Source organism: Suricata suricatta, chromosome 8 (assembly GCF_006229205.1).
Source record: "Suricata suricatta isolate VVHF042 chromosome 8, meerkat_22Aug2017_6uvM2_HiC, whole genome shotgun sequence".
Classification (NCBI taxonomy): domain Eukaryota; kingdom Metazoa; phylum Chordata; class Mammalia; order Carnivora; family Herpestidae; genus Suricata; species Suricata suricatta.
In genome coordinates this window covers 50,009,689-50,022,476 of record NC_043707.1, presented here as the reverse complement: position 1 = coordinate 50,022,476, position 12,788 = coordinate 50,009,689, and the positions used below count along the sequence as shown (strand labels likewise).

At 40.2% G+C, this 12,788-nt stretch overlaps 1 protein-coding gene across 2 annotated transcripts in view; it reads left to right on the top strand.

Moving 5' to 3' along the window:
• Positions 1-10,333, top strand: part of RAP1A (RAP1A, member of RAS oncogene family) — a 69,548-nt gene extending 59,215 nt beyond the window's left edge. For both annotated transcript variants that reach the window (XM_029949970.1, XM_029949969.1), the window contains 3 exons: positions 886-1,029; positions 5,498-5,613; positions 8,567-10,333. In XM_029949970.1, coding sequence (XP_029805830.1) covers positions 886-1,029; positions 5,498-5,584 — 231 coding nt within the window. In that variant the 3' untranslated portion in view covers positions 5,585-5,613; positions 8,567-10,333. The remainder of the gene's footprint in view (positions 1-885; positions 1,030-5,497; positions 5,614-8,566) is intronic.
• The last annotated feature ends 2,455 nt before the right edge of the window (positions 10,334-12,788 follow it).

Below are 12,788 nucleotides of genomic sequence, written 5' to 3'. Positions count from 1 at the left end.
CATTACTAACCATAACCTAATGAATAGTTCTCATCTTTGCTGTGACTAATTTATGGAAGAGACTTGTGTTTTTGTAGGCAATTACACGCAAATCACTGAACTCTGGTAATGTGAATCTCTTTATTCCACGGAATAACTGAAAAGGGGGAGGTGTCTAGCGTGTTTCACCTGACTTGTGATGATTTCCTGTTTTGGGCACAAGATCCACATGTGCCTTCAATCCTTTCTTGGGTGTAGGTCCATCACCTCACGAATGACTTTGTTCTGTGGACACCTTTTATCTAAGGACGTTACACAGTTTGTTAACGACTTGTTTAATTGGAAGTAGGCACAGCATTTCTGGCATCGGGACAAAGGGAAGGCATAGCTGCTTCGTGGCTCTGTTTTTATTGTTAGTCCTTTTTTAACATCTCACCCAAACTGGTCTTCAAGTCTGGATGTCAAATACAGAAATAGAACCTGTTGCTGCGTTGGTCTCGCCACCACTTCTGGTATTCGTTGGACCTGTAAGGTGAAGCACTCAGACAATGCTTAGGACCAGTGAAGACATTCTTCACTTTATTGCAGGAGCTGCCTTTCCCTTTGGATTTTTGACCTTGGAATTCAGCTATTCGCAGTGGTCCATGTGACACTGTTGTGATTATATTCTTAAAATAATTTACAGATGAGTATAGTAGGATCTCCTCCCTGTTTTTTCTGTCTCTTCTCCCTCCATCTACCATTTTCCCCCCGATACACATACAGTACATAGGATTTTGTTTAAGTACTTGGTGAAGCTTGTAGTTCTAAGTAATCCATTCTAATTGGTGACAGGTCATTGCTTACTTAGAAGAGGCTAAGTAACAAATATACCAGTGCTCATATGATGTTTTGTCCTTCCCACAGGTTCCAATGATTTTGGTTGGCAATAAATGTGACCTGGAAGATGAGCGAGTAGTTGGCAAGGAGCAGGGACAGAACTTAGCAAGACAGTGGTGTAACTGTGCCTTTTTAGAATCTTCTGCAAAGTCAAAGATCAACGTTAATGAGGTAACCTACATCTGCTAGGCAGCACAGACATGTGCCTTTTAGTTACCTTTCTTTTATGTTAACAGTCAAAACCAAGGATTTTGAAGAAAAAGTTTTGTTCTAAGCAGTCTTCATTCTGTCGGTGTATATAGAACTCTATAGGTAATTGCTAGAAACCACATTCCCTCACTTGGTAAAATCACTTTGATGGCTGTAATGAGGACACTTAGGTTTACCATATTGGCATAGAGAAAGTGACATAGTGTGTTTAAAGTCCTGCTAAGTTACTTAATGAGAAGCCAAAAGGTGGTCGCTGAGAAGTGTCCTATCACCCTTGTATTGTAACGGTTACTTGTGCACAAGTGTGTGAAGAGGTTGTAAAGTGAAGCCGGAAAATACAAAAATCAAAGTAGTTATTGAGCCTTATCAGCCTTGTTATACAGAAAGCTATTACTTCCTGGATATCACGGAATTTGGTGTTTAGAGTCCTGCTTTCTTTGGGTTTCTGACTCAAAAGGAGGAATCTGGGAGCATGGACAGGGAACTGTGGTGCACCCAGTCATTAAGGCCTGATACAGCAGGTGCCCAAGGGTTGTTTATTTTATTTTTTTTAAATTTTTTGTGTGTGTGTGTGTGTCCACGCTTAAGCTTCCCACTATTTTGAGAACAGAGCTGTGATAAGATAACAAGCACACCCACCTGCTGGGGGCGGGGGGTGGGCGGTAGATGCAGTGCCCTACTGGGTCCCTAAAAGATCAGCCCAGGTCCACCTGCCCCCACCACCCAACTAAATTTAAGAGATTGTCTTCACTTTGTTAGTTTTAACCTCAGCTTTTTTTGAAAAAAACTAAAAGCCAGAATAGGCCTCTCTCTTCCCCGGGAGTCAGAGGTCTTCACTTGCCAGTATGCTGTCCTTGTGGCTCGTCAGGCAGGCAGAACACAGCCCACTTCCGGCAGAGGGGAGAGTTGAAAGTGCTTTAGGTTATGGGCATCCTGTGGGTTTGCCAGTCCTCTCTAGCCTTTGGCTCAGGAGGTCACTTTTCCCTGACTCAATATTATAGTTAGGGACTATTATCTGAGTTTTATAAATATTTATTTGTTTCAAGAGTGAGAGTGCCAGCCCCTGCTTGCACTGAAAGGGGCTCTGCACTGACAGCACCAAGCAGATGCGGGGCCCAAACTCATGAACCGTGAGGTCATGACCTGAGCTGAAGTAGGACACTCAACTGACTGAGCCACCCAGGCGCCCCTCTATTGTCTGAGTTTTAAAATGACTAAGTTACTCTAAACATCTGACAGGCAGAAAAATTGAGCTTGCTGCAAATCCTCTATTTTCAGATAACCAAGAATGTCAAAGCTTGCCCTTATAGGTAAAACCGATTTTTATAAGTACGTAAGAATGGATAAATATCATTTATTCGGCCAATATTTATTATGTGCCCATGTGTCTGGCAGTGTGTTAGGCACTGGGGTAGCAGTCATCCAGACACCGTTCCTGCCCCCCAGTTTACCTCCGAGCGGGGAGCAAGCCTACTGAGGTCCTAGCTGTCCTTCCTTTCTCACTGCCAAGTAAATGAAAGGAAGTATGATATGCTTTTAGCTCCAACTTTCTCTGTTGTGAATTACAGTTTCACAGATGTTATTTTGAAAAACGTGGCTCATAAAATTTTAAGTTTTAGTGCAGTCTTTTCTCAAAAAAAAGCACTTTGAGATAAAAAGCATGAGGATTGATGCATGAGCTTGGCTAAGGAGACAGTAGAGCAGGGTCACCATCTGCCGGATGACTGGCCTTAGGGCTCCTTGCTGTCCCAGTTCTCACGCTCACTGGTGCCTACCCACCGAGAGTGTCGGGCTTGGCCGGGGCTGGGTGGGGCCTGGCTCCGGTGCACACGGTGGACAGGAGGGGTTCGCACCCTTTCAGTATTCCGTGTCTGGGAACTCCCGTGCCCGGTGCCGCACCTCTCTGGGTGTGGTTTCCAGGCCAGCGGAGCTCCTGGCTCAGGGCAGTCTTGTTCCAGCCAGCCCTTGACGTGAGGGGTTATTAGACAAAAATGCAAGCAGTAAAACAAAATGGTCTATACATTAGCTATTTTAAGGATCTTTACTCTTTTGAGGGACATACAGATTTTATGCTAGAGTGTATAATGTTTGAGTTTCTTTTAATGTTTCTCTCTTTATAGCCTGACAATCCAGCCATAGAGTTCCTTTGATAGTTAACAGTTCCTCTGACAGCTAATGCTTTGTAAATATATGTGTGATTTCTTTTGGACTCAAAAGTTTGAAATCACATAGAGACATACTACTTGACTCAGTAGCCCTCTAATTCTCTGATATCTACATGAGAATATATATATGTTTTAAACTCTTATCCACACCGTTTTTGCTATGTTCTGGAACTGGGACAGGGCAGTACCAGAATCACATCAGTCTTAATCAAGAATTAATTGTTCTTTGCTGAGGCTGGAATAATGGAATCATACATCCAGCTGAGTAAAGGCAGAGGTTTGAGAAACTCGTCTGCACTCCCTTTAGATTTTTCTGCAGCTCAGAGAGATGGGGAAGAACCTAGGGCGAGGACGCTGAGCAAATCTAACAAATACTATGATTCGAACTTGCCTTCATCACATGACCAGCTGGGGCTGTGAGGTGGCCAGTGTTTGCCAAAGAAGTTGTTGAGGCTGTTATTACAAACTGAGTTTGTGTAGTACCGGGCCCCCAGGACTGGCTGGCATGAACAAACGTGTGGGTTCAGTTCTTGGAATATTTTAGTTTATCCCTTTATTTTTTATTTTATAGTTTCTGCATTCAGGCTAGGGAACAAATGAGAGCTCATTCGTGGCTTTTGCATTTTAGGTTCTTCAAGGGTTGTAGAGTTGAGAAACAGATTGCTGTTTTGCTCATAAATCCTGTGTTTTCAACTTTTTTAGAAATAAGAGAAGTTAAATGGTTTGAAGAAGATGGGAGTGGGGAGGATAGAGCAGAAGGAAAAGAATATAAACAAAGCACCTATAGCTTTGGAATAAATCACTCAGTGGTGGCTCTTTTTTTTCTTTTTAACAATTTAGCCTTCTAATCTGAGGGCCATTTTAAAAAGCAAATAGAAGTTGTTTTATCTGAGTACCCCCTTAAAGAAATGGGAACCAGTGATTTCAAAAATGTTTTTAAAACTTACTGAAAATATCTAAGAACGATAAGAATTTCTGTTTACTCTTCCTCCAGATTCACCAGTTAACATTTTGTCAGTGTTTGCATATCACACTCCTTTACTCCTAAATATGTTACCCTTAGGTCAAAGACATTTTCTTCCACAACCACAACACAACTATTAAAATCAAGAACTTTGTTATTCACACTGTTTGTGTTCCGTCCATATTCAGATTGTGTCATTCTTTTGTCCCTGTAATGCCCCTAAAAGCTAGGACCTTTCGATACACTTCTACAAAGCACTGTTTATTACAAATCAGGAGTAAACAATGAGTATTTGCAATAATTAGTGAGTATTTGCACTTCATAGCAAAGAACCAAATTCAGCCGATCTGTTTAATTGTTTCAACACTTTGGCACACTTAGCACTGTAAAACATAAATATATCGGAATTAAAATAGTCTGCCCCTGTGAAATAAGTACTGTTGCATTTTTGTCTTTGATGCCTTGCATTTTTCATCCAAAATTAATCCAAAAGATGTATTAATATATTTGTCACTTCAAATTGTGGTCACACACTCTTCTTTTCACTTCAGCCAATTCTGTACCTGGCACTGGGGATCTACACTGCAGATGCCAACCTTGCAGTTATCCCAAACGTGGCAAACAAAAACCATGTGCTTTTTCACATGATAACTGACAAGGTTGGGATCTGCAGTGTAGATGATACAGAATAATGTGTCCGTGCTTAAGTGTAGCAAACATGATAACTCACATGGCTTTGTTAGAATATCCTCGTTTTTCAGATGTATCCTCACCCATTTATGTCCCATTGTATGCAGACTACTCCCAAACAGTGTAGAAAATACCAGAAAATACATCTAGAGAGAAATGGCAAAAGTACATGGGACAAAATACATCTGGGTAAAGAATATACACCAGTCCTTGGTATTATTCTTGCAACTTAGTGTAAGTTTGAAGTTTTTTAAACATAAAGTAGATGTGAAGATTCAAGTTGAGCATTAACTATTCCCTTAATAACTATGTTTTAAAGCCTAGAAGATTCCATAAAGAATTTAACTTCATGACCGTGTTTTTCACCACTAACTCTTTTTCTTAAGTTGATATTGAATGCCATAGAACATGTCTATTTCCCTTCTGGTAAATTGGTGAGTCCTACTTTACCCTGAGAGTCCCCTGGGGCTTCTAAGAAACCTGCCATTAAAAACAAAGCAACAAAACAGAGATCCAAGACCAAAATAACATTTAGCAGAACCAGGATTGTTTTGTGGAGCAAGATCTCAAATGTTTGTTGAATAAGACTTTTTTTCTGGTTTTTATTTAGATATTTTATGACCTGGTCAGACAGATAAATAGAAAAACACCAGTGGAAAAGAAGAAGCCTAAAAAGAAATCATGTCTGCTGCTTTAGACCCACAGCAAGCAGCAGCTCTGAGCCAGGTAAGTACCAAAAGCAGAACGGATGCCTTTCTCATGTGCTTATTTTGGACTTTCCCCAGCCCCAACCACTTCCTGTTCCTCCTGTTAGGGTATTTCCAGGCTTCTGTAGCTTATAAATGGGACCTACAGCTTGTAGGTCTCTGCATCTGTTGATAATTTGTCTTTCTCCCCGTGAGATGGGAAGCTATGTGAAGGCAAGGACCATGTTCGTTTTGTTCACCACTGTGTCCCCAGTGCCAGGTACAGAACGGGTATTCAGAAAATAGTGTTTGAATGAATAGAATGCCATCCAGGGTCACTCCTTAAATTCATGCCGCGTAAAAGCCGAACGTGGTTCTTCTGAGACAAATTGCTTACGTGTGCATTTGATGAATTATTTCAGAGTGAATACCCTCGTGTGTATCAGTAATAGTCATTCCTACCCAGTGTAACCCTTGCCCTGGTTTCTTAACATCAGACTTCGTTTTGCCTCTCTTTGAACATAACATTAAGAAAAGCCAGTATGTCTCTGTCTACTTTTACTAGAAATATGTTTTCGAGAATTATCCTTGCATACAGCATTAGTTCATTTTTGTCGCATGACTGTACTGGCCATGTGTTTATATATTCCGCTACTAATGGACATTGGCTTCTCTTCAAACACCAGTATTTGTAATACTGTGCATTCTTGCATGCGTCTTTATTCACATGTGCATCATTTCTGTTTGGTGTATGTCTAGAAATGAAGTGGCCAGGCTAATACTGTGTAACCAATGGCTTTCGTAGATCCTACTGAAAAGGTTTCAAAGTAGTTGTACCCATTTACATGCTTACTAGCAGTTTATGAGTTCCTTATCCTCCCCAAATTCGATATTGTCAGTCTCTTCAGCTCAGGCCATTCCCTAGATATGTGGTAGTATATTTTGGTAGTTCTTTCTTTAGAGGTGTAGTTGACTTTGAAATGTTTTGTCTGTAGGCTTCTGAGTAGTAGTTGACTTCAAGTACCGCTTAAGTTTCCATTCAGTGAACCCATTGGAGAGAAATAAGTGGCAGCATTGAAGCTGCCTGTCAAGTGAGAAGTCAGGCCTGTGGGGCCACTTGTTTGTTTTTCCCTATTTGTATTAAATCCCCTGAACAGTTTCTGCTTTGTTTTCATGAGCTCTATAAACTGTACCGTAAACGAATATTGTCATGAAGTGGATGTGTGGTGTAATTTAATGCTGGTTATGTGCCTGTTACTAACTTTGTCGGGTGAGAGGAAAGTCTTCTGTCCCCGCTTGAGAGTTGGTTACACTGTTTTGTAAGTCTCCTGGGTCCATTTTGCAGATTACCTCTTCCAGATTAACTAATATGTGCTTCTTTAGGGACTTGGATGAATTTCTCTCTTCAGGGAAACAAATGAGTAATGGTACCCCCTTCTTAATTGGAGGTAGAGGGAAGGAAGTGGGCGGAAAGGATGAAAGGGGGGGTGCTTTTGGTAGTCAGATTTAGGAAGGATAGCTTTGGTCAAATGTTTGCTTTAGGTTTTTGGTGAAATCTTGATTCAATAACTATAAATCATTAGCTTCCTGAAGGTGATTATTTCAACCTTTGCTGGGGGTGTATGTGTTTGGGTAAGGGTACACAGGTAGGAAAAAGAGGCCTCCAGGTCCTGTTCTGATCTGTATTGTTCAACTCTTACAGTTGACTGTCTTGTTGATGCCATTACCTTAGCTGACTCTAGTTTCTAAATTTCCAATTCTCAGAAAGTTTCTTTTAGCTTACATTTAAAGGAAGAGGTGCCATCTCCTGGCCTATCGTGAAAATTCATTCATATATTGTGTTCTACCTTAGAGGAGAGAAATCTTGGCCTGGATCTAGAAACAAAACTTTCATCCTGGTTGCATAAATTCTTAGGCTCTGACAACATAATTCAGCTTAACAGTATATTTCATAAGTCACCTGAGATCTCTGTGGATGTTTGATAACACCAAATGAGTCTCTTATTTAGTGATCAGAATACTTTGCAGAGCAAAGAAATCAGAGTGATTATAGACTGTTGTTGATCCCATTTAAAAAAGTACCAAGATGGGGGCTAAATTTAAATCGCTGTATTTGTGTTTGGTAAGAGTATGCGAATGTTGAGGGCAGTTTATCTGGCCTGACCCTTTAACGCAGGATTGTATCGAAGGGTGTTGTCTCTTTCCAATATGTCCCCTTTTTAAAGACTCGGAGAGAAGAAATTCGTCTTCAGGAAATTGTTCCTTTAACCTCATTCTTTTCTGCTGAGCAGTACAGCTAACTTTGAGTCTTCTGCCTTTGCATATGGGGATCAGCTCTTTCTGTGTCATCTCTTCTGGTCCCAGCCAGTATTAGAGGTGGTAATCCTGGGGTGCCGGTGGCCCAGTTGGTTAAGCATCTAACTCTTGATCTTGGCTCAGGTCATGATCACACAGTTCGTAAGTTCAAGCCCTGCGTCCAGCTATGCGCCGTCAGTGCGGGGCCTGCTTGGGATTCTCTCTCTCCCTTCCTCTCTCTCTGCCCCTCGCCCACTGGTTCTCTCCCTCCCTCCCTCCCTCTCTCTGACTAAATAAACTTAAAAAAAAAAAGAGTGGTAATCATAATATTCTATTGTACTGAAATGGTTGGATAAAGAAATCTTACATACAGGTGTTATTTCCTTTTGGAAAAGGAACTTTTAAAAATAAGATGATAATGGGATAGAAATAAAGTACTATTCTCCTCTTTATAGACAAGACTGTCAGATTGTGAAAGTAATAAAACTACTTTTTTAAACATTTTTAAAGGGAGTTTAAAATAGCCCTGTTACTGTAGCTGTTTAGTATAATTTTTCAAGTAACAATCAGCCAAAATTTATTTCTTTGTATATTTTATTAAATTTCTGCTTGTTCACTACCATTTTCTTACCTCAAGAGATTAACTTCATATATGTGTGTGTATATATATATATTTCTATATCTATTCAATATTCCAGATTACAGGAATGAAGAACTGTTGCCCATTGGGAAATGCCAGCATTCCAGACTTCAAAAATTAAATCTGATGAAGAGGCTTCTCCTGTTTTATATATTATGTGAAGAATTTAAATCTTGTATTGGTTTGCACAAATTCCCTGGAGAAAAAAAAATTGCTCTGTGTATATCTCTTGGAAAATAAGACAATAGTATTTCTCCTTTGCAATAGCAGTTAAACAGATGTGAAAATAAATATACTTGACTCTAATATGATTATACAAAAGAGCATGGATGCATTTCAAATGTTAGATATTACTACTATAATCAGATGATTTCATATTGACCTTTTTATCATAATTCCTCCCTGTCAAGCACTAAAAAGTTGAACCATATACTTTATATCTGTAATGATATAGATGATGAAATTACCCCTCAAACTCATTGCAGCAGATAACTTTTTGAGTCATTGACTTCATTTTATATTTAAAAAATTATGAAATATCATTCTGTCATTATATTCTAATTAAAATTGTTTGTGCATAATGCTTTGGAAAAATGGGTCTTTTATAGGGAAAAAAAACCGGGATAACTGATTTCTATGGCTTTCAAAGCTAAAATATATAATATACTAAACCAACTCTAATATTGCTTCTTGTGTTTTACTGTCAGATTAAATTACAGCTTTTATGGATGATTAAATTTTAGTACATTTTCATTTGGTTTGTGTGGTTTTGTTATTGTGTATAGATTTAAGACTTCTGGTTTATAATGGCCACATTGTTTCCAGCGCAGCAGCAGCCCCCTTCTGCCTGGCGCCTGCAGATCACTTGGCTTTAAACCCCTGAGTGATTCCCGATGCCTCTAAGAACAGACCCCACACTTCCTGTTCCAGATGTATTTATTCCCACTATACAGCAAACTACATCAGACCACACAGAGTAGTTTTGTATATTCTCTCTTAATCTTAAAGATTGTATCTTATTGAATAAAATATCCCACTGTTGTATTATTTTTATATGTAAAAATAAGTTTAATACTGTGTCAGGGTTAACTTTACTATTTCAGATCTTCCACGGCTTGTGATCTCATCAAGGGCATCCTTTTGTCATTGTTAACTTGCTGGGTAGAAGCCCACCAATGAGATGTTATGTAAAAATTTTCAAGTTTGCTTTATAATAGACTGAAGAACTTGAAAGAGGTGGGAAGAAGTGCAGAAGCATACAAAGAATGCATCAGTTTGCTTTCGCTTCGACTAATATATGAGGTAGTATAGTAGTCGTAGAATGGGAACCATGGCTAAGTTTAAAATTTTAGCTGGCTTTGTAGTGGTGCTTTTCTTTTCCTTCCCCGTTTTTTGTTTCCACAAAGATGGCGCTTAATGAGGACGTGGATGTAGGGCGACCGCGTGCGAGTGGCGTGCTCTCCCCCGAGGTGGGGCACAGCAGCTCCTGTGGGCCGGGGAAGTGCTGGCCAAGGAAGGAAACAGGCTTAGGGAAGCCGGTGCCTTGTCCCTGAATACCTAGGAGGGGACGAGTCCTAGAGAGTCTACATCGCTGCTCAGGGATCTAGACACCGTCTCGTTGCAGCGAGGTATGAAGTGATGTTCATGCCTCGCTGAGACCTTCCAGGGGTGGGTCAGTCCATCAGCTACTAAGTTGAGATTTTAAGAATAAGATCTCAAGTGTAAGCTCTGACCAACCTGAGAAAATGTTAAAATACTGTAAAAAAAATTTTTTTTTCCGGAAATTGTATTCTTCTGAGTTTCTAATAAATTTAGCTAACTGATACTTGCTACTGATCAGTCACACGTATGTCTTGGATTGAGGGGCCAAAAATCTAATGAATGCAATAAATTAAAAATAAGTGAAGTGTTAGGGCCAGTCTGTCCTGGTCAAGGTGGCATATGTTAAGGTCCTCTAGAGTCATTCTGCTTAAAAACTCACCTCTCATACATTCCTTTTGACTTAAAATCATAGACATCTCACATATAAGTAAAACTTGCTAAATATTATATGTTCCGTAGGTTGTATGGTTATTTGCCAGATAAATTAGAGATCATTAAGAATAACTCCCAAGCCACAGCCTGCTCCTGTGTGACCTCTCCTACAGTCCACTTGGGATGGAGTAAGAAGTGTGAATAAAAATGCCCTGGGTGCCCACTGCGGCGCTGGCGGGGCCTGCCTGAGTCACAGACGTCACAGAGGTGCAGCACTGTCTCTGGGAGACCCACTGCTGCCTAGCGAGGGGGGGAGCCGGGGTGCTTCTCTGTGGCCCCTGGGTAGGCTCTGCAGGCTTGGCTCCAGAGGGGAGGGGGTCTGAAGGCAAGATGCACGTGGTGTATCTTATGTAGCTGAAAAATCAAGTCCTCAAGGATAGTCTAGATGAATCTCCTACGATAGAGATCCAAGAACTGACATGTTCGTATCTGTGACTCTTTTAAGCATGATGGCTCATATGAGTAATGTATCATTTAAAGGAGGCCTGACGTCACAGCGGGTAGTTTTTTCCCCCACTAAAACACTAATGACCTGAATGGCTTTCTCAGTGCTTCCCCCCAAAACAATCTAGGTATAGAAACGAACAGTAAACATATCTATAATCTTACCCTCCACCAGGGGGCGCTTCAGTATCAGTTAATACTTTCACAATCCTTGAATGAACTGTATGAATTCAAATCCATCTGTCCGTATAAACAAACTCTTCTTGCTTCACAAAGAGGCATAAAGACTCTTCCTCAAGAATCTGCAATCTACTGCGCAGGGGAGAGAAGTAAATTCATCAAAGATACAAAAATTCTGTAGTTTATTAAGCCATGGTCACATTGTCTTAGGCATGTTGGGAGAAATATGGGTGTTGGCATGTTATTCTCTTTCCCCTACAGCTTTGAAATCGTTTCTCTTTGGCATCTTGATGTGCCATTCCTAATTGGCCACCTTTTACTCAATGAAAGAGTGTGTTTCTTTCACACACTTAGAATGTACTTGGGGAAAGTTAATCCTTGGAAGGTGCTGATCTTTATTACCAGCATTATTTAAGACTGCTTACTTGGTCAGGAGTTATTTTTCTCCATTTATGGACATCTTCATTGGACCTGCCCAATTTCAATATTTTGCCTCATTTTCCTCATCAGGTACACCTACATTTGTCAGTTCATGTATCTCATTTTTCTTTTTAGGACTGAGGGACAGAAAGAAAGATTACCTCAGTATTTCCCTTGGGAAGCAATCACAGTAGAATGTTAGAAGACATAAAATAAGCTCTTATAAATTACATGCGTGTTGTGAAACCAAAGTGAAGGCATTGTTAGGTATTTGGAGGAGGAGAAGAATAGCTTGTAAAATAAACTTGTTTCATTTGGGTCTTGTACTTATTTAAGGTGCTACATAAATGTGTATTAAAATATTCCCTCTTGACTCAGCTCCAAACTGAAAAGGGCAGAGTGGTTTGGGTGCTTGGCCAGGATCTGGAAAAAGCCCGTCTTGTGCAGGGAAGGAAATGAATGTGAGCGCTGAGGTAGTCCAACCACCAAGCTTTTTAGCGTTTCTATCCCCCAAAAATGTAAAAAATGCAAGTTGTTCTTGAAAATGTAGTACAGACATTAGATTGAATATGAAAATTTCTGTTACTGCAATTTTATCTTGGGTTTGCTGAATGCGCAGTCCATTTATTTAATGCCGTGTCTTGCTTAAATATTCTTGTCGAGAACCAGCTGGAGACTTTGAACTGGGTGCTTGGTTCTGTTTTCTGAAAAGCCACCGAGGATTCTGTTTTGCAGACATCAAGAAGAGCTTTAAAAGGGAATTGGGGGAATCGGTTCTTTGGCTCTTTAAGAAGAAGCCTCCTGTGGTTCGGGGCCCAAGGTGTGACATACATTTCCTGCTAATTGCTTCTCTTAAGAAGCATGGGCTTGGCTGTTCCTCTTGAGGAAAAACCTTAATAAACCTTCCCATTTTACCAGTGATGTGACTCTTATTTTGAGCTGTTGTTTTCGGTGTACATATATATATATATGTTTGTTGTTGTTAAAGCCTAACCCTGTGCAAGTTCTTGTGCTTGCTTCTAACCACATAAAAATTTTTGTAGGGAGTATAAAGCAGATGATCCTTATGCACCTATCAGCAAATACTGATAATGCTCCAACTCTATGCCAGGTACAGATCTGCATGTTGGGGAGACAGCAGTGAATGATTCAAAACAGTCTCTTCCCTCCGGGAGTCTTTGGCAGGAGACAAAAGACACGTG